This window comes from Oncorhynchus clarkii, chromosome 18 (assembly GCF_045791955.1).
Source record: "Oncorhynchus clarkii lewisi isolate Uvic-CL-2024 chromosome 18, UVic_Ocla_1.0, whole genome shotgun sequence".
Classification (NCBI taxonomy): domain Eukaryota; kingdom Metazoa; phylum Chordata; class Actinopteri; order Salmoniformes; family Salmonidae; genus Oncorhynchus; species Oncorhynchus clarkii.
Window position 1 is genome coordinate 36,875,845 of NC_092164.1, and position 21,390 is coordinate 36,897,234.

The window sequence follows — 21,390 nt, forward strand, 5'->3', positions numbered from 1 at the left end:
AAACAAAATGTGGAAAAAGGAAATGGGTCTGAATACTTTCTGAATGGACTTCGTCTGTCCTAGTTCGCTCCTTAATGTCTTAATCTAAATTACAGATTGTTTCTTATTCGCTTGTCGTTCCCTTATGCCATAGTTTGTAGATTTCAATTGTCAGTAGAAAACACATTTGTTAAGCAAGGCAGCGGCAGGTAGCCTTGTGGTTAGAGCGTTGGACTTGTATTCGAAAGGTTGCAAGATCAAATCCCTGAGCTGACAAGGTAGAAATCTGTCGTTCTGCCCCTGAACAAGGCAGGTAACCTACTGTTCCTAGGCCATCATTGAAAATAAGAATGTGCTCATAACTGACTTGCCTAGTTAAATTAAAAAAATAGCAACTGTTTTTTTAAAGGCAGTAAATGAGGCTGAATGAACTGTTTCGCTGCCAGACAAGGCTCCCTTAATAGCCAGGTGTAGCAGTGATAAGGTGTTGGGACTGCTTTATGTAGGCCCTAACAGTTTGTCACCGTTATAGTGCTATTTATGTATTGTTTAGTGTTGTGTAGTGGCTTTGCTGGCATGCATCTAAAAAAAACATGCTACATGCTATAATCACCACTGACCATGTATGAGGCTCCATTTCACCATCTTGGTAATCTAATAATGAATAGTGATCTCTCAGACTACTGCAAAGCAGCATGTAAATGTGGTGGGTATGGAGACACTAATAAATCCCTTTAATACACCTACTTTAAAGCTTTGTGTCAAACCTCAAATGACAATTCTTTATTTTCTACCTTTTGAATATTCATGATACACCACTAGAGAAGTGAACAGTAGGCATTCTGGCATCTTATTTTTCTAGCCCCTGAACTACTGTAGGTAAGACAACAAAGCTTCTTAATAAATGTACTGCTGAAAAAAACTAATTTTACTTTATTAATTCAATGGTTTGGATAGACACACACACAATATTTTTTCTCTCAAATGACTAGCCTAGAGACAGCACTGTTAAGCAGAAATATACATGTACAAAACACACTGAGGATGATGTACAGGTGTAGGATCTTAATTGTATCACTCTTGTTGCTGAGAATTTTCCTGCACTGCAAAATGGAGATATCATGATTTACAAAAATGAATTGAAAACCCACACTAACACACACACTTAACAATATTGCACTTTTCATGTAGCCTAAATTTGGCCAGGTAACAGCTTAACCACAAATCAAGCAACATATGACATGATTGAAGGACTAAAGTTCAAATCTTATTGCAACAACAATACTCTGCAAATTAAGATCCAACACCTGTAGCCTACTGAGAAGTGAAGAGGCGTGAACTGAATGTATCTGACATGTTTTTAATTAGACTCAGTTGGGGATTTGGTTTGTTTTACACCATAGCATAAAATGCATAAAAAATGTATGTTCAAAAAAAGAAAGATATGTGAATATCAGCAGTAATCTCCTGTAAACCAGTCACAATACAGTTTCTCCTCCTTTTTATCAATGCCAGCAAAAAATACTTTGGTGTTGTTCAGAGACATATTTAAAAGGAACCTTTGAGTTCCTTAAAGATACTGTTTCACAAGGGGGATTTTGTCTCACATATGCTTCTCTGAGTCTTATTACAGTTGACATCCAACCAACTCTTGCCGTCTTTAGTACCACCCGGTTCCCCCATTCTAACACAGTCTTCACCGTCGAGATTCTCTTCTTTCCAGTCATCTGGCTCCCGGTCACCAAGCCAGAATCTATGGATTGAAGGATGATAATACATAAGAGGTATGATCACAATAAGTTTTAATCTAGGGTGATTGTATTACGATATTGATTTAAACATGCATTCAAACCTTGTGCTTAGAGATGAATTGTCCACCCATAACCACTCATTCTCGTTTATACTGTCCGTCAGCCCAATCCAGAACTTGTCTTCAGGGTCCGTACTTATTTTTGTACCAATTTTCTGATCTAAGAACGTCTTCACCAGAAACATTGTTTGAAGACTTATGTCAAGATTTATTTTCATTTGTATGTTAGTAGAGGAAAGGAAAAATGTGCATCAAAACTACTGAGAGAATCAATAATAGAGTCATACCTGCTCCTCTAGGCTCCCTATGATGACAAGGTGTCCCCCCCTGGTGATACACTTATCCCGACTCTGAGCCCAGGTCAGTTTATCAGGGGAGAAGTAATAGCACTTCCCCCCATAATACTCCCAGTCTTCAGCACAGTTCATAGGTTGAGGACAGTCATTATTCCCTGTGGAGAGAACAGATATAACCCAATGCCATTGTCAGTGCCCCGTGCACTACTCATCTCTATGCCTACCTATAGTCAAATGTCTTTTGTTTTTGTGTTACTGATAGTGTACAATCCATGTGTATATGAGACTGTATACTGCATGATCATCTCACAACTATTCAAGAATGCTATATTGTTGCATCAATGAATAAGGAGGAACTAAAACAGACTGCCCCTGAAGTTGACAACTTGATTTGAAGTAGTTTTGAGTTTAACTCAGGATTGCTATCTGAAACAGGTTTTTATCTTGGGTCATAATACAACCTACTACATCTATGAGTAAACACATTCCCTCATAGTATAATCTCACCTGTGTTTGTAGGGCAAGAGGGTGGAGTTCTCTGATTTCTCAATTCTTCATTTTGTTGCCGAACTGTTGTGAATAAAGATAATTATGCTTTTCGCAGGTTGAAGTTTATTGCCATGAATCCTGTCCTGAAGGCAGAACTGAGCAACTCCCGCTAGATGGGCCTCACAACGATTATGAAAACAAGAATGAGCTGTTTGGTCTTCATTTACGGTTTGGGCTAGCAGTGTGGTTAAGATTAGGGTTAGGTTTAAAATCAGATTTTATGACTGTGGCTGTGCCAGCTGATGACCACGCTGCAGAGCTGCCTCCAGGGCAAGATTCATGACAATAAATGCCACCCTGCATCGTTTTCACAGCGTGACATTGGAATCCATACTTTTTGGAATTAACCAACAATAACAAAAGCAGCACCTTTTTTCTAATATTTTATAAGGATGAACATTTCAATGGAAAGGCTGTATTAGTGGCAGACAACACAATTTAATTGGAGGGTCATATCTGTGTCACTCACCTGCACGTTCCTTCTCCTGAAGATTTTTGTTCTTGTCTTGCAGTTCTTGAAGCTCTCTGTTTTTGATCATTAAAGCTAGTTGCCAAAAGATAACAACTCTGACTCAAGTTCCTTACATCCAGCTACATATAAACAGTTATATTAGAAAACCGATGTGAACATTTTCTTTGTGTGAACTAAACTCACCTGAGGTAAAAGCTTTTTCCAAATCTGTAAGATTTCGATTGTAAGCCGCTTGCAGAATTTGGAGCTCTGTGTTTTTGGTTGGCAGGTTGCTGATATCTGATTGCAAAAATACATTAAATTGTAGGAATCTGACCCCAACATTCTTCTGCATAATAATGTAATATTAGTTGATTGTGAAAAGTATTACAAATAGCTATTCATTTATTATATATTTTATCAGTTATGTTGTCACAGAAATTAGACAATGACCTGGCATAAAACATTTATCCATTTGAAGCAGGACTGTGGGGATTTTCCAGCTCTTGCGCTAAAAAATGTGCCTTGATATTTCTCTATATTCATAGCTCTGGACAAGAGCCTCTATGAATCTGTCTCCAATATAGAGTCTGCTTTAGACTAGCCACCTCCACTATCTAGGTCACTCACACAGGAACACAAGTCCAATGACCGTCCCCATCAGAAGAACACAGAGAGTCACCAGGACCACTTTGACAGGGTCACATCCACCTGGTTTGACCTTTAACCCCTTCTGAGAATCAGGGTCACCAGCTGAGGAGACAGAGAGAATGAATTAAACTGACCTATAAGACCCGATACTTCATTTTATTGTATGTGAGACATGAAATCATCAAACATGAAGAAAACGTACAGCTGTGGGTGTTTCTCAAAATGCATACTACCGTACTCAGAGCACGCAAATTGAAACACGGGAGGGTCAGAGTATGATTCCAAATCAAAGTATGCAAAACGGAGCAGGGAGGGCACTTCTCAAGTCCTTACTCCGTTTGTACATATTTTGAAGCATGCATTGATGCAAACTTCAACAGAAAGTATGCAACGAAATATGACGCAACCACGTAAAAAATGACGCAACATTTCTTGAAATCTATGGCGGCCATTATTTTAACTGAAGCGAGAGAAAATACACTCCGGCTAAATCATTCTGAGTCGACAAGTAATCCTTAGTGGGCGGAGAGGCGGTCGGGGTGTTGGGTGAAGGCCACGGTGGGGAAGATGGTGTAGAGGCGGTCGGGGTGTTGGGCGAAGGCCATGGTGGGGAAGATGGTGTAGAGGTGGTCGGGGTGTTGGGTGAAGGCCACGGTGGGGAAGATGGTGTAGAGGCGGTCGGGGTGTTGGGCGAAGGCCACGGTGGGGAAGATGGCAGAAAAGGAAATACGGAAGAAAGTGCAGCATATTATGAATAAACATGGAGTGGGGGATTACACAGGTCTTCTGAAAGATCTGGTGAAGGAGAAGATGGACAGATAAAAAGGAGAGACATGGAAGATTGTTAGTAAATATGGAATGGAGGATTGCACAGAAGTTTTGGAAGAGCTTGAGGAGGAACTGGGACAGGAGGAGTGTGAGGATGAATTAAATGTGGCGGCAGGTGCAGTGATGACTGCTGCATATATGTTGAGTGTAGAGGGAAGTAGTGAGGTGAGGAAGGTGGGCGTCAAGTGCAAAAACAGGGATACGTGCTGCAGCAGTTCAGAGACGGAACTTGTTGAGGAGGAGATTGCTGAGTTCGAGCTTCGTCCCAAGGCTGATAAGGATGATTTTGGCCCAGTGGGGGTGAGATTTGTAGAGAGAATTGATTTATTTTATTTTACTAGGAAAGTCAGTTAAGAACTCATTCTTATTTACAATGACGGCCAACACTGGCCAAACTCTAATCAGGATGACACTGGGCCAATTGTGTGCCACCCTATGGGACTCCCGATCACAGCTGGTTGTGATACAGCCCTTAATTGAACCAGGGTCTGTAGTGACACCTCTAGCACTGATGCAGTGCCTTACACCTCTACGCCACTCGGGAGCCCGAAGGAAATGGATCCTTGTTGTTTGGTTGATCCACATGTGGTGTCAGGTTGGGTGGAGGAGAGGTTGGGAGCAGGGCTACGTCGAAAGGAGTGATTACGAGAGTGGCATTAAGTGTTGAGGAGGAGCAGTTGAAATGGAAGATTCCCAGTGTCTGTGACACCTGCCACTTGATGAGACGTAGATACGGTGGGCAAACCGGAGAAGACATTATCTGTCATGCTGAGTTTTGATGCAGCGTCGTTACCAGATAAGGTCAAAGTAGGAAGTGTCAGTTATCACGTGAGAGCTTATGTTACGAAAATATTACTGTGTTTTAGCTGTCATGTTTATGGGCATATTGCAGCAGTGTGTAGGAGGGACATGCCCAGATGTGAGAAGTGTGCAGGAGGGCATGAGATGAAGGAATGTGTGGTATCGGTGGAGAAAGTTGTGTTAGTTGTGAGGGTGATCATCGGGATGGAGATCGGAGGTGTCCAGTGAGAGAAAGGCAGATTGAGGTTGCCATGGTTAGAATAGAACAGAAACTGTTGTATGCCTAAGCAGTGAAGAGAGTGATAGAGGAAGATGGGTACAGGGTGAGAGCATTCATGTGAGTAGGTGGAGATCATGAGTGATGGGAAGAATAGGTGCTTCAGTACGGTGGGCTTTTTAGCATTTATAGCCATGGTTGTTAATTGTACTGCAGAAATGAATTGAAAGTCACAGAAAATAGTTGTAGTGGCAGCGGCAGAGAAGTACCTGGGATTGCTCACCTGCTCTCTCTATGACAGACTTACCAGGTGAAAGCTATGATCCCTTAATGATGTCACTTGTTAAATCCACCAATCAGTGTAAACGAAGGGGAGGAGACAGGTTAAAGAAGGATTTTTAAGCCTTGAGACATTTGTGACATGGATTGTGTATGTGTGCCATTCAGAGGGTGAATGGGCAAGACAAAATATTTAAGTGCCTTTGAACGGGGTATGGTAGGTGCCAGGCGCACCTGTTTGAGTGTGTCAAGAACTGTAGCACTGCTGGGTTTTTCAAGCTCAACAGTTTCTTGTGTGTATCAAGAATGGCCCACCACCCAAAGGACGTCCAGCTAAAGGACATCCCTGTGGAACGCTTTCGACACCTTGTAGAATCCATGTACCGACAAATTGAGGCAGTGCTGAAGGCAAAAGGGGGTGCAGCTCAATATTAGGAAGGTGTTCCTCATGTTTTGTACACTCAGTGTATGACTCGTAGGAACAAGGAACATGGTTTTTGACGAAAAAGCTCAAATAGAATCTGTTCTGCATCTTGTAAACCTTTTTTCCACCCGTATGTAGGAAACTTCCTAATTGTTTTGCCGAGCTTGCACTGACTTCATCTGACCCACACGATCCCACGCATATTCACCCACGCACGCACCTATACACACACACACACACACACACACACACACACACACACACACACACACACACACACACACACACACACACACACACACACACACACACACACATACCATTAGTGTCGGTAGATGGCAGGTTGCGTCCGGCTTTGGGAATTGAGATTTCAGAGTACGTGGCATCATTCCCTGTGGATGCTGTTGCTGGAATGTAACCATGAAAGTGTGAGCACAAGACAACTCCTCTCATCACATTGGCTGTTCCTGAACCAGCATTTTTAACACTCAGTTTATTTATTTTTTATTTTAGCACTTTGGTCCTGTTTTCACAAGAATGCGGTAAAATTTTGTACAAACTCAAAACAGATCATGACAAAGGCTGTTGTTTCAAAAATGTAAGCACATTTTCTATTGACTAAGTACAACACACAAAACCACACAGTAAACTTTTCACCAAACCTGATCAGTGTTTCATCTAGAAATACCTTTCATATAAAGTCATTGCCTTTCACAATGCAATGCTCACAATACTTTTCATTTGATTCTCTCTTCATTTGTTCAAATACATTCAACCATCACTTAATCCAACTGCGCTTAATGGTTAACCACTTAACCGTTTGGTAAACCTATGAATTTTAAACTGATTTGTCCACTATTTATGTATTTTGAGAACTACAAAAATAACGTGTGTTTGTAAAGTATAAACATCTAAATGACATGTATGATAACCATGCATAATGACTACTAGTTGTTGCTAATTGATTTCAACATGGAGCAGGAAAGACCGCAAGGTAAAGGTGGAAATCAAAGAGCTCGTGGACAATGGGCCTGTTAAGAGAGGTGGGCCTGGGCCCTATCAAAGAGGTCAAAGAGTTGGGCATGGGCTCCGTCAAAGAGGTGGACATCAGAGAGAGGGAGGCAGGGAACTGTTGTGTCTAATGAAATCAGGGCCATCGTTGTTGAACATGTGATAAACGGAGGCCTTACCATGGCAGAGGCTGACAGATTAGTTCACCCCAATCTGAAAAGATCAACTGTCAATTTGATCCTGAGAAAATGTCATCAAGAAAAGCGGTAAGTCTGGAGGACATGCACTATGCTTTACATCTACAGTAAATGACGTATTGTAATGCATGTAAATTTACAAAACATGTTACAAGAGTCTTACAGTATGATCTATTGACAGTAGACTCTGTTCTACCCTCAGAATGGACAGAAGACCCCATGGTGGTGGCCGTGTGCTGACCAGAAGGAGTGGACAGTGGTGGAAATGGTGAGGGCCAGGAATGACATACGGCTGTCCGAAATAGAGCAGGCCATTGAGGAGAACGATGACACCTTTTGCCAATGTGACATCCATCAGCCTACCAACAATGGCCTTTTGAAGAGGCACCAGGTATCTATGAAACACATTTACCTGATGCCTTTGAGAAACAACGACCGGGTGAAACATCTGCAAGCCACGTATGTTCAGGTACAGCACTATATACTGTATTACTGTTACTATTTGATGCACATGATACATCACACTATCATATTGTAACTATACTGTAAAAATAACTAACCAAAATATAGTTTAGAGGGTGATGGTGCTTGATGCTGCTGTGAACCATCACAAATATATATTTGTTGATGAAGTGGGCTTCAACTTGGCCAAAACTCAGAGCCGTGGGTGGAAACTCATCGTCCAATGGGCAACCGGCCAAGGGCCTGGACAATGTGGGGGAAACATCTCAATGTACGCAGCTATTTCTGAGGATGGTGTGGCAGGATGTAGGGCATTACTTGGATCCTACAACGCTGCATATCTTATTGTGTTTCTCAATGAAATTGAGCAGGCCTGTCAATGTGAAGGGGTAACCTATGTCACTGAGTGTGACAATGTCAGGTTCCACCCTGCAGAGGTGGTTCAGGCATGGTTTTGGGCCCATCCCCAATTCGTGGCCCTATACTCTTCTTTCCTCAACCCTATAGAGGAATCTTTTTCAGCATGGAGGTGAAGCTGTACGATCGCCATCCCTATGAGCGTGACACCCTACTTCTGGCCATGAATGAGGCATTCGAAGACATCAATGCAGACCAATGTCAAGCTTGGATTAGCCATGTCAAAAGGTTTTTTCCTGTGGTGCATGAGTAATGAGGACATTCACTGTGATGTGAATGAGAATTTATGGCCAAATGCTCAAGACAGGCTTCATATAAACTAATGCATGCTAAAAGTTATGTTTTATTTTCATTCATTTAATTAGTTTCATTTACTTTCTTACATTTGCAATTATATCAGAAAAACATTTTTTTTGCATGAATGATTGTAGAGGATGTCTTCATTGATCACACCTTTGATTACACATCGGATAGACATTATGGAAATTATAGAATTTCTGTCAATTTTGTTGGGTAATGTAAGTGTATTGCCTAATGTGAAAACTGTAATCTACTGTAATCTACAGTACTGTAGCATTTTACTTTCAGTACTTCTAAGGGCGATTTGAAACACGAATCTTGCATTGTTTTCTATTGGATTAACTGTTAGTTAAAATGACTAAATAGAAATTAAACCAATGTTCTCATTACATTTCACAATAAACATATGTTTTGAATCAATGGCTGTGTGGTGAGAGATGTTTACAATCCAAATGAATGCACAATGAAAGAGTTAAAGACTGGTTTGGTTACAAGTGTGACCAGTTTAGAGTGTTGGAATTGGCTAAACTTTGCACATTGAGATGTTAATTAAATGATAGAGACGAAGCCTTGAATAGAAAGAGTCTGTAGGGAGCCAGAAGGCTTTGGAATGTGTTTGAAGGAGGAGAAGAGAACGATGTGTTGATATAGGGAAGATGGATGAATAGCTGGGGATTAGGTGAAGGAGGGGTTGAGGTCAGGAGGTGAGGTCAGTTCCCCTTAAGTGAGTAATCAGGGTTAGTATCTGGTCGGATTGGAGAGAGGGAGTGTCTTAAGTAGGATGTATATAACTGTGATATGAGACGTTTCGCTGTCTGATTACAGCTGTACAGAACCTTTGGGAAGAATTAAACTTGGTTAAAGCTTCTCTAGTGTCCGTGGGTTATTTACTCTGAAAAATAAGAATCTAACAAGAGTTTTGTACTAAGAGTTGTGAAAATGCACCAGATACTTGTGAAAATGTGACCAAAGCGACAAAGTAAAACTGTAATGTAAAATGATCAGCGCAGATCACTGATAAGGCATGAAGTATTGCATGCAAACCAGCTAACAAATACAGTGCCTTGCGAAAGTATTCGGCCCCCTTGAACTTTGCGACCTTTTGCCACATTTCAGGCTTCAAACATAAAGATATAAAACTGTATTTTTTTGTGAAGAATCAACAACAAGTGGGACACAATCATGAAGTGGAACGACATTTATTGGATATTTCAAACTTTTTTAACAAATCAAAAACTGAAAAATTGGGCGTGCAAAATTATTCAGCCCCCTTAAGTTAATACTTTGTAGCGCCACCTTTTGCTGCGATTACAGCTGTAAGTCGCTTGGGGTATGTCTCTATCAGTTTTGCACATCGAGAGACTGAAATATTTTCCCGTTCCTCCTTGCAAAACAGCTCGAGCTCAGTGAGGTTGGATGGAGAGCATTTGTGAACAGCAGTTTTCAGTTCTTTCCACAGATTCTCGATTGGATTCAGGTCTGGACTTTGACTTGGCCATTCTAACACCTGGATATGTTTATTTTTGAACCATTCCATTGTAGATGTTGCTTTATGTTTTGGATCATTGTCTTGTTGGAAGACAAATCTCCGTCCAGTCTCAGGTCTTTTGCAGACTCCATCAGGTTTTCTTCCAGAATGGTCCTGTATTTGGCTCCATCCATCTTCCCATCATTTTTAACCATCTTCCCTGTCCCTGCTGAAGAAAAGCAGGCCCAAACCATGATGCTGCCACCACCATGTTTGACAGTGGGGATGGTGTGTTCAGGGTGATGAGCTGTGTTGCTTTTACGCCAAACATAACGTTTTGCATTGTTGCCAAAAAGTTCAATTTTGGTTTCATCTGACCAGAGCACCTTCTTCCACATGTTTGGTGTGTCTCCCAGGTGGCTTGTGGCAAACTTTAAACGACACTTTTTATGGATATCTTTAAGAAATGGCTTTCTTCTTGCCACTCTTCCATAAAGGCCAGATTTGTGCAATATACGACTGATTGTTGCCCTATGGACAGAGTCTCCCACCTCAGCTGTAGATCTCTGCAGTTCATCCAGAGTGATCATGGGCCTCTTGGCTGCATCTCTGATCAGTCTTCTCCTTGTATGAGCTGAAAGTTTAGAGGGACGGCCAGGTCTTGGTAGATTTGCAGTGGTCTGATACTCCTTCCATTTCAATATTATCGCTTGCACAGTGCTCCTTGGGATGTTTAAAGCTTGGGAAATCTTTTTGTATCCAAATCCGGCTTTAAACTTCTTCACAACAGTATCTCGGACCTGCCTGGTGTGTTCCTTGTTCTTCATGATGCTCTCTGCGCTTTTGACGGACCCTTGACGGACCTCTCTGCGCTTTTGACGGTTCCACTTCATGATTGTGTCCCACTTGTTGTTGATTCTTCACAAAAAAATACAGTTTTATATCTTTATGTTTGAAGCCTGAAATGTGGCAAAAGGTCGCAAAGTTCAAGGGGGCCGAATACTTTCGCAAGGCACTGTATGTTTCCTGCAAACCCTTTGAATTGTAGTCTCTAAAATCTCTGTGATGCAAGTCATTTTTGTCCTCGCGAACATGTTTTGAAATAGGGTATCAATATGTGTAGTCAAATAAAGTCAGTTAAAGGGGCTATCTGGGTATTTTTTTGGTAAACTGCTGGGGGATGGGGCTGGAGGACTGTAACCACTCTCAAGTTCATAGACGGAGCTATGGGAGCGAGGACGGACCATCCATGACCATGAGATACAAATGATAATTTTAACCATGATTTAAAGCCAAACGGTGCTTGTTTACAATTACATTGTATATAAACAATGCTGTAAAACAAGCTTACATTTGTTCTGATGGGGTAATACAGTTGAACTAAGCTGATGAGGCGTTTATAAGTAATATTCTTCAAGAATCAACGGCTATATAGCATTCATTTCAAAAATGGATCCTAGATTGCCCCTTAAAGATTCTAGATATATATGGCAGATAGAGGAAGCTTTTTGTTGAACATTCTGCACACCCTGAGCATACAGCATGATTATAAAAATATATTTTAGTTTAGAACTTACCACCATCTTTTCCTTCAGTCTTTTGGTGCTTTTTGAACTTCACATCAGCGTAGACTATTCCTTCAGACATACTGATCTAAACACTCATACCAGACACTTATTTCATCAACCCAAATAGACACTTATTTTATATGACGGGGACTGAGGGAGGGACTATGTGTTGGGAAAAAAAACAGTTGCTCAATGACAGGACTTCTCTTTTCTCTCTTTGCGGCATTAATTTAACTAACCAACTAAATTCAGTTATTACTACAAGTACTAATTAATAAGTGGTAAAGACCTTAACCCAACACGTAGCGACCTTGTATTCCACACTGGAACTCACCAAGCTGCTGAAAGGCGTTATTGTTGTAAACCTACCATAACAGCAGGTGGTACACACACACACACACACACATACACACACACACACACACACACACACACACACACACACACACACACACACACACACACACACACACACACACACACACACACACACACACACACACACACACACACACAGAGCTGATAGAGCTTTCTTGTCTGACTGAATTGGCTCTAGAACTTCTCATCTATTTTTATTTCTCTGGTAGACAATCACACTCCTTTTAAACGCCTTAGAGTTCAAAATAGAACAAATCCTTGGTTCCCTATAGAACTTTCAGATCTCATTATGATGAGAAATTAGGCCTTGGTCAATTTCCAAACAATACAGAAACTCTAGGAAAGGAAAGAAATAGGGCTATATTTTACTGTTAACGAATATACAATTACTGAACTTCAGAAGTGTTTTGAATACATTTTCTTGGTCCAAGAGTCATGAAATGTTCAGAGTACACTGTTACACCGCTTTCAATATATGCAATAGAAATTGGCAGAAATGGAGTTGAGGTTCTCACCAGACCGTGACAATATGATTACGAAATGCATTTAGAATCATAAACAACTTTTGCATCTTTGGTTCTTGATGATGTTGTTAAAGACCATTAAGGACTGAAAAAAAAGAGAAGAAAAAGAAATCAGGCCTTGGGATAAGGCTTGAAAAACTGACTCGGTAACTGATTGGCAGTGTTTCAGGCTATTGTGAAATACTGTAGATGTACTTCCTCAATGAAGAAAGCTAACTCAAGCTACTTTCTATGTTCTACCTCAGAGTTTGCTGGTGATCCGTCAAAATGTTGGAAAATAGTTAACGCACTGAAGCGTGGCCTAAGCAAGTTGTGTCAGACTCTTTTAATCAGCATTTTATCTTGGCAAGCTTTTTATTTGAAAGACATTGTGGTTTATTTGACACGGGTCATTGAGTCGACTGCTCTTTACTCTCTCAGCCTTTACTTGGCTGGATGGAAGATCATTCAACTTCTAGGGAATAGTTTGTATTATTCATTCCAACAACATTTTACTTGTGATGTGCTAGATGCCTTGCTTAAGAAAACATCTACTGGGGCTCATTTGCTGGATCCATTCTTTCTGCAGAGAAGTCATTGGCACATTTTTTATCTGACGATTATCTCGGGTGCTATCCCCAGGGTTTGGAAGGCAGCCCATGTGCTCCCTCTCCACAAAGGTGGTGACCCCCCCTGACCTAAATAATTGTCGCCCGATCTTGAAATTGTCTTGCTTAGTAAAAATGGTAGAATCATTAATCAACTGTCGTCTTAGATTCTTCCTAGCTACGAGATGTATTCTAATTGTACACCAGTCTGGTTTCAGGGCGGGTCATAGCACCATCTCTGATGCAACCTTGGTGTTAAATGATGTGGTAAAGGGTATGGATAGGAGAAAGCACTGTGCTGCCCTCTTTATTGAGTTATTGAAGTTGTTGTTGACCACACTTTATTGATTCAAAGGTTGTCTGCAATCAGTATGGATCAGGCATCATGTAATTGGTTCGAAGATTACAAAAACAACTTTGCTGACATGGCCGAATGACATCTGTAATCACTGGCATTCTTTTCAATACATGTTTTTTTTCTGATGGTGTTAAGTCAGGTTTCCTCGATATTACGAAAGGTGTCCCACAGGGATTGATTTTAGGTCTTGTACTTAATCTGGTTAATTTAAACAATGTTGGTCTGTCTGCAAAGAAATGTAACATATACCAATATCCAGATGACAATGTTCTGTATGCTGTTGCCCCCACAGTTGACCAGGCTATTTTGGAGCTTCAATCTACCTTCATTGCTTTGCAGAAACCCATTGTTGAACTGAAATTGGTACTTAATGCAGGTAAAACCAAGTCTATGTTATTCTCCAAATCACGTAAAAATCTATCTGATGATTAATGCATATGTACATTTGATGATTACCCTGTTGATAGTGTCCCCGCTTATAAAAATCTGTGTATCTGGATTGACGAATAGCTGTCTTTCAAAAAGCTTGTTGATGACATAAGAAATTAAGATTTAAAATGGGCTTCTTTAATAGGAATAGGTCATGGCTTTCATTAAATAGCAGTCAGTCAACATTCATACCAGTTATAAACTATGGCAATATTGTCTATATGAATGCAGCTTCCACTGTATTTATTTATTATGGCAGATAGGTTCAGTACACATTACTGCATTCTGTATCAGAATGCAAATAGCCTGGATAGCCATTGGATTAGATGTTCAGGAGTCTTATGGCTTGGTGGTAGAAGCTGTTTAGAAGCCTCTTGGACCTAGACTTGGTGCTCCGGTACTGCTTGCCGTGTGGTAGCAGAGAGAATCGTCTACGACTAGGGTGGCTGGAGTCTTTGACAATTTTTAGGGCCTTCCTCTGACACCGCCTGGTACAGAGGTTCTGGATGGCAGGAAGCTTGGCCCCTGTGATGTACTGGGCCATACGCACTACCCTCTGTAGTGCCTTGCGGTCGGAGGCCGAGCAGTTGACATACTAGGTGGTGATGCAACCCGTCAGGATGCTCTTGATGGTGCAGCTGTAAAGCTTTTTGAGGATCTGGGGACCCATGCCAAATCTTTTCAATTTCCTGAGGGGGAATAGGTTTTGTTGTGCCCTCTTCACGACTGTCTTGGTGTGCTTAGACCATGTTAGTTTATTGGTGATGTGGACGCCAAGGAATCTCAACCTGCTTCACTTACAGCCCTGTAGATGAGAATGGGGGTGTGCTCGGGCCTCCTTTTCCTGTAGTCCTCAATCATCTCCATTGTCTTGATCACGTTGAGGGAGAGGTTGTTGTCCTTGCACCACACGGTCAGGTCTCTGATCTCCTCCCTGTAGGCTGTCTCATCGTTGTCGGTTGTCATCGGCAAACTTAATAATGGTGTTGGAGTCGTGCCTGGCCATGCAGTCATGAATGAACAGGGAGTACAGAAGGGGACTGAGCACGCACCCCTGAGGGGCCCCCGTGTTGAAGATCAGCATGGCGGATGTGTTGTTACTACCCTTACCATCTGGGGGCGGTCCTTCAGGAAGTTCAGGATCCAGTTGCAGAGGGAGGTGTTTAGTCCCAGGTTCTTTGTCTTGTCTCATTCATGCATTTTTTTGCGCTTTCTAATACTGCACGTTTCTGCATATGCATACGTTTATGTTGTCATGTGAGAGTGTTGCCCTCAAGGTTTATTCCTACCTAGGGAGTTATTCCCTTGCCACTGTTGCCAAGGCAACGGGGATTTAAGTGTGGGTTGCTGGGTTTACTAATGCATTTAGTAAAATGATATATATCAAATTTGATTCATATTTAATCATGGACCTGTGTGTGTTGCAGTTGCAGACGGTGTGGCAGCGAAGAGGAAGAGGGAGGACGAGGAGAAAGAGGAGGTGCGGGAGAACAGTGAGAATCCCCTCCGCTGTCCTGTCCGATTGTACGAGTTCTACCTGTGGTGAGTGGTGAGTGACACGTACACAAATACTGCATACCTTTAATCTCCCCATTCTGCACTGTAAAGTCAAGGGAGCAAAGACCATGATTTTTTATACTGGGTTGATGAAAATCCTCTGGTTTATACTGTTTGCTGCGCATTAACGCAGCTCCTGTATCCCATCCTGTCAGGTTTCCTCATTAGACCCTGCACTATGTGCTATTTAAGTTTAGTCTACATTTGGTCTGCTGAGAAATCCCCTCATATTCTTAACAGAACCAAAGATATCATCTTTATGTTCTAATCTTCTCCCCCTGTGGTTGTGATGTATGCTGCTGCTTGCAGAGAGAATGTCCTCTACTCTCCTCTTCTAACACCACCAGACACACTAACTCAACTAGCTGCTTAGATCACTTCCTGTCAGGTCCCTATAGGATGCTAAAAACAAACATTGTTTGCTTGTTTCAGCAAGGAGCAACGAAGCTTCATCACTTTGTTAAGAGTCTACGTTACCACAGAAACAGACTCAAACACACTCATGCCCAGCTTCCCCGTTATGTCGGTTATTTTATTTTAGTGGCGGTCTTCATCCATAACCGTCGGTCACAGGGTTATACTGTAATTGTGCCAGCCCTTAGCTGTTATGTGAGTTCTTATTCTTTGAGGTACGCTCTAACTGGTATTTCTACATCATGCTTGTCTCCTCACTCAGGTGGCTAAGTGTGATGCGTGCGAGCGCCAGGGCCAAAAGGTTAGGATTTATGTCATATGTTATAGCACATTGTGATGTGTCCTGTCACAGCCAATGTTTTGAAAAGAGAGGTAGACATAAAGTCATACAGACTTGGAGTTCCCCCTAAGACCTTCTACCGGTAAAAAAAGGAATTACTTGAGATTGTGTCACAGCTTTTATAGGGATTAAATTAACCTCAAGTGCAACTTCCTGTTCTGTTCTGACTAGCTTACATCCCCTGTATACCACAGTGAAGACATGGTAAAGAAAAGACTGTATAACATTGTTCTTGAGTGGTAAAGAATCACACATGTAAGAACTACTCTCAACATTTAGCTGCCTACTCTCCCTCGTTCCCCTCTCGCCCTGACATTGGCGATCTCCATCGCTCCATCCCCCTCCACTACTACCACTGCTACGAGCATGTCTGATCAGTCTCCCATGGAGACTAATCCAGCCATCATCATTGTAGTCTCACTAGCCAGCTCCCCCACGGGCCTGTTAAATACTAGTTACTGTATACGCCATTTAGTGTAACTGTACAGTATTAAACTGTAGATTGTTATACATTAGTGTTCAACCAGAACGCTTTAAACAGGTCAAACAGGATGACTACATCCACAGAGTAAGGCTTTGTGAAGGGTAGCTATGGAAACCATAGTTCTAGTCATCAGTAATCCTGTATTTGAATGGGCTTGAGTTACCGTGGCCAATAGCGTAATAGTGCCTGTTGACACTCAGGTCAATTGCAGCTGATTTAGATTGATTAGCAGGCTGACTGTGGTGTTTTTATACTGACTCATGCTTCATGACAGACATGTCAAGTACAGTATGTTGGAAATGTACAGTTGAAGTCGGAAGTTTACATACACTTATGTTGGAGTAATTAATACTTGTTTTTCAACCACTCCACAAATTTCTTGTCAACAAACTATAGTTTTGGCAAGTCAGTTAGGACATGTACTTTGTCCATGACACAAGATATTTTTTCATCAATTGTTTACAGACAGATTATTTCACGTATAATTCACTGTCTCACAATTCCAGTGGGTCAGAAGTTTACATACACTAAGTTGACTGTGCCTTTAAACAGCTTGGAAAATTCCAGAAAATGATGTCATGGCTTTAGAAGCTTCTGACAGGCTAATTGACATCATTTGAGTCAATTGGAGGTGTACCTGTGGATGTATTTCAAGAACTACCTTCAAACTCAATGCCTCTTTTCTTGACTTCATAGGAAAATCAAAAGAAATCAGCCAAGACTTCAGAAAAAATATGTAGATCTCCACAAGTCTGGTTCATCCTTGGGAGCAATTTCCAAACGCCTGAAGGTACCACGTTCATCTGTACGCAAGTACAAACAATATGGGACCACACTGCCTTCATAACGCCTTCATTCTGTCTCCTAGAGATGAACGTACTTTGGTGCGAAAAATGCAAATCAATCCCAGAACAACAGCAAAGGACCTTGTGAAGATGCTGGAGGAAACAGGTACAAAACTATCTATATCCACAGTAAAACGAGCCCTATATCGACATAACCTGAAAGGCAGCTCAGCAAGGAAGAAGCCACTGCTCCAAAACTGCCATAAAAAAGCCAGACTACGGTTTGCAACTGCACATGGGGACAATGATCATACTTTTTGGAGAATGTCCTCTGGTCCGATGAAACAAAAATAAAACTGTTTGGCCATAATGACCATCGTTATGTTTGCAGGAAAAAGGGGGAGGCTTGCAAGCCGAAGAACACCATCCCAACCGTGAAGCACGGGGGTGGCAGCATCATGTTGTGGGGGTGTTTTGCTGCAGGAGGGACTGGTGCACTTCGCAAAATAGATGGCATCATGAGGATGGAAAATTATGTGGATATATTGAAGCAACATCTCAAGATATCAGTCAGGAAGTTAAAGCTTGGTCGCAAATGGGTCTTCCAAATGGACAATGACCCCAAGCATACTTCCAAAGTTGTGGCAAAATTACTTAAGGACAACAAAGTCAAGGTATTAGAGTGGCCATCACAAAGCCCTGACCTCAATTCTATAAAACATTTGTGGGCATAACTGAAAAGCGTGTGCAAGCAAGGAGGCCTACAAACCCGACTCAGTTACACCATCTCTGTCAGGACGAATGGGCCAAGATTCACTCAACTTATTGTGGGAAGCTTGTGGAAGGCTACCCAAAACCTTTGACCCAAGTTAATTTAAAGGCAATGTTTCCAAATACGAATTGAGTGTATGTAAACTTCTGACCCACTGGGAATGTGATGAAAGAAATAAAAGTAAATCATTCTCTCTACTATTATTCTGTCATTTCACATTCTTAAAATAAAGTGGTGATCCTAGCTGACCTAAGACAGGGAGTTTTTACTCTGATTAAATGTCAGGAACTGTGAAAAACTGAGTTTAAATGTATTTGGCAAAGGTGTATGTAAACTTCCGACTTCAACTGTAAGTTGTGTATACAGCTTCTTTTTATTTATTTTTATTTTTACCCATCTACCAATAGGTGCCCTTCTTTCCAAGGCATTGGAAAACCACCCTGGTCTTTGTGGTTGAATCTGTGTTTGAAATTCACTGCTCAACTGATGGACCTTACAAATAATTTATTTGTGGGGATGAGGTATTCATTTAAAAAATCTGGTTAAACATCATTATTGCACAGAGAGTGAGTCCATGCAACTTATTATGTGGCTTGTTCAGCGAATTGTTACTCCTGAACTTATTTAGACTTGCCTAACTAACGGGTTTAATACTTGACTCAAGAAATGTCAGATTTTCATTTTTAATATGTTTTTAAAAAATGTTAAAAAAAAACATAATTTCACTTTGACGTTATGGGGTATTGTTTGTAGGCCAGTGACAAAAAAACATCTAAATTTAATCCATTTTAAATTCAGGTCGTAACACAACAACATGTGGAAAAGGTCAGTGGATGTGAATACTTTCTGCATGCACTGAAAATCCTGTGTAACATCTAGCGACAACCTTGTACTTATGTAGATGTTACGTACTCTATGGTGTACTAGTGTGTTTATTTTTTCACTTGGGTGGCGTTTTGAGAAGCTGACGATTATATTGTCAGAATGGGTAACGTACTTTGTAGGTACACAATAATTACAAGTAAGTACACCTCAAGATACATTTCATTTGAACCCCCTAGCCTGGAGTCTATTGATGCACCGGTGTGTCAACCTAAGTGACATAATATAAAAATCAACATCAGAATCCGTCAGTTTAAGCTAGAGATATCTTTTTTGTTGCATGGGCTGCGTCTCAATCCACCACATCCGCCTACGGCCTTCCGCATCTGCGGTGGAAGGTGGTCGAGCTACAGCAGTGTTTATCAGACCATGAGACATCCCAAAAATCTGTCGTCACACGAACACGGCTGTAGTGCCGGGACTCATCTGAAGTCGATACCATGGGCTACAAATTAATGTAACCCCACTGTGGAAAGGGGAGATTCTCACAAACACAATGTTAGTCTCCGGTATAAAAAATGTATGGAAGTATGGAGGTAGTTTTGTGCCAACACAAAAAAAAGGGTTTAAATAAGTGTAAAGAACTAACAAAAATATCGCTTTCTTAAACACTACATGACCAAAATTACGTGGACATCTATATTATTTTTATAAAAAATGGTGTAGAATGTCATTGTATGCGGTAGCGTTAAGATTTCCCTTCACTGGAACTAAGAGGCCTAGCCCGAACCATGAGAATAGCCCCAGACCATTATTCATCCTCCACAAAACTTTACAGTTGGCACTATTCTAACCTTAAAACAATTCTACATGTCAGCTTATGACCCATCAAAACTATGAAATAACACATATGGAATCAAGTAGTAACCAAAAAAAAAAAGAGTATATATTTGAGATTTTTCAAAGTAACCAACCCTTTGCCTTGTGTTAGGAGTGTGTATTGGAGGCAAAGTCAGGTGCAGAAGAGCAGTGTCGTGAACAGGCACACTTTTATTCCGGTCAAAATGACAGCACAAAATAACATAAAATGTGCCCAAAACACGGAACATAGACAAAAAGTAATGCGCGTAACAATATCCACAATATCAAAATACACGTAACACAAACAATCCTACACAAATACATGATGGGGAACAGAGGAATAAATACATATGAATTGTTTGGGGAATGAAAACCAGGTGTGCAGAGAACAAGACAAAACAAATGGATACGTGAAAAATGGAGTGGCGATGGCTAGAAAGCCGGTGATGTCGACCGTCGAATGCCGCCTGAACAGGGAGAGGAGCCGACTTCGGCGGAAGTCGTGACACCTTGATGACATCTTTGCACACTCTTGACATTCTCTCAACCATCTTCATGATGTAGTCACCTGGAATGCATTTAATTTGACAGGTGTGCCGTGTTAAAAGTTAATTTATGTAATTTCTTTCCTTCTTAATGCGTTTGAGCCAATCAGTTGAGTTGTGACAAGTATGGCAAACCTCTTCAAGGTTAGGAGCGTTTGTCACAAATTAAGTGGTAAACTGTCACCAAATCACCCAAGAATGAGAGTTCTTTCGAACAGGACAGTACCTGTGTGTTTGTTTCTCCGTCCTGGTCCACCCAGGCCGTAGGCGAGGTCAAGGATAGCAGGGTTCGGTACACGAATCGGGTTCTCGGTAGGTCCAGGTCCAAACGCCAAAAGGTAAGTCCAAAACAATCCAGCTCATACACGGTAAATCCAGCCAATCTCTATTGTCTCTTTCTCTATTGTTCATAGATCCTTCCAGCACTCTCTCTCTCTCTTCCTGGTTTTTCTTGACCCTTTATCTGTGTGTCGGCTCCACCTTTGAGGGTTCCCCTTGCTTCTGGGACTTGTAGTTTTGGGGGTCGGCCATTTTGTGATCTGTAGTTCTCACAGGGGTGGCCATTTTAGTGATCGGGCAGAGCCCGTTTATTAGTTCTGCTCTCACATATCTGCCATTTATCACTTGACCCCCTTCTTTGCCACACAAGGTAGGGGTGGTATACAGAAGATAACCTTATTTGGTAAAAGACCAAGTCCATGTCAAGAACAGCTCAAATAAACAAAGAGAAATTGCAGTCTATTATTACTTTAAAACATGAAGGTCAGTCAATACGGAACATTTCAAGAACTTTGAAAGTTTCTTCAAGTGCAGTCGCAAAAACCAT

General features: G+C 41.3%; 1 protein-coding gene across 2 annotated transcripts; it reads right to left on the reverse strand.

Moving 5' to 3' along the window:
• Positions 1-895: 895 nt before the first annotated feature.
• LOC139372599 (C-type lectin domain family 4 member F-like) lies at positions 896-11,816 on the reverse strand. Of its 2 annotated transcripts, XM_071112356.1 has the most exons (9): positions 11,718-11,816; positions 6,606-6,692; positions 3,716-3,838; positions 3,290-3,385; positions 3,104-3,178; positions 2,593-2,655; positions 2,077-2,240; positions 1,832-1,959; positions 1,326-1,732 (listed from the first exon to the last, which is right to left on the reverse strand). In XM_071112356.1, the coding sequence occupies exons 1-9, from the start codon at positions 11,785-11,787 to the stop codon at positions 1,564-1,566; spliced, it is 975 nt and encodes a 324-aa protein (XP_070968457.1). In that variant the 5' UTR covers positions 11,788-11,816; the 3' UTR covers positions 1,326-1,563. The 2 variants fall into 2 exon arrangements, with proteins under 2 accessions (XP_070968458.1, XP_070968457.1); XM_071112357.1 differs by lacking the exon at positions 6,606-6,692 and having other exon boundaries at positions 896-1,732.
• Between the last annotated feature and the right edge of the window lie 9,574 nt (positions 11,817-21,390).

What these genes read in the sequence shown, in the direction of transcription:
- LOC139372599 (XM_071112356.1), bottom strand. Translation starts at nt 11,787, where the DNA reads ATGTCTGAAGGAATAGTCTACGCTGATGTGAAGTTCAAAAAGCACCAA. An exon ending in GCCATCTACCGACACTAATG is followed by an intron (nt 3,839 to 6,605) that starts GTATGTGTGTGT and finishes CTGTCTCCTCAG; the next exon opens with CTGGTGACCCTGATTCTCAG. An exon ending in TAGGGAGCCTAGAGGAGCAG is followed by an intron (nt 1,960 to 2,076) that starts GTATGACTCTAT and finishes TTTCTGGTGAAG; the next exon opens with ACGTTCTTAGATCAGAAAAT.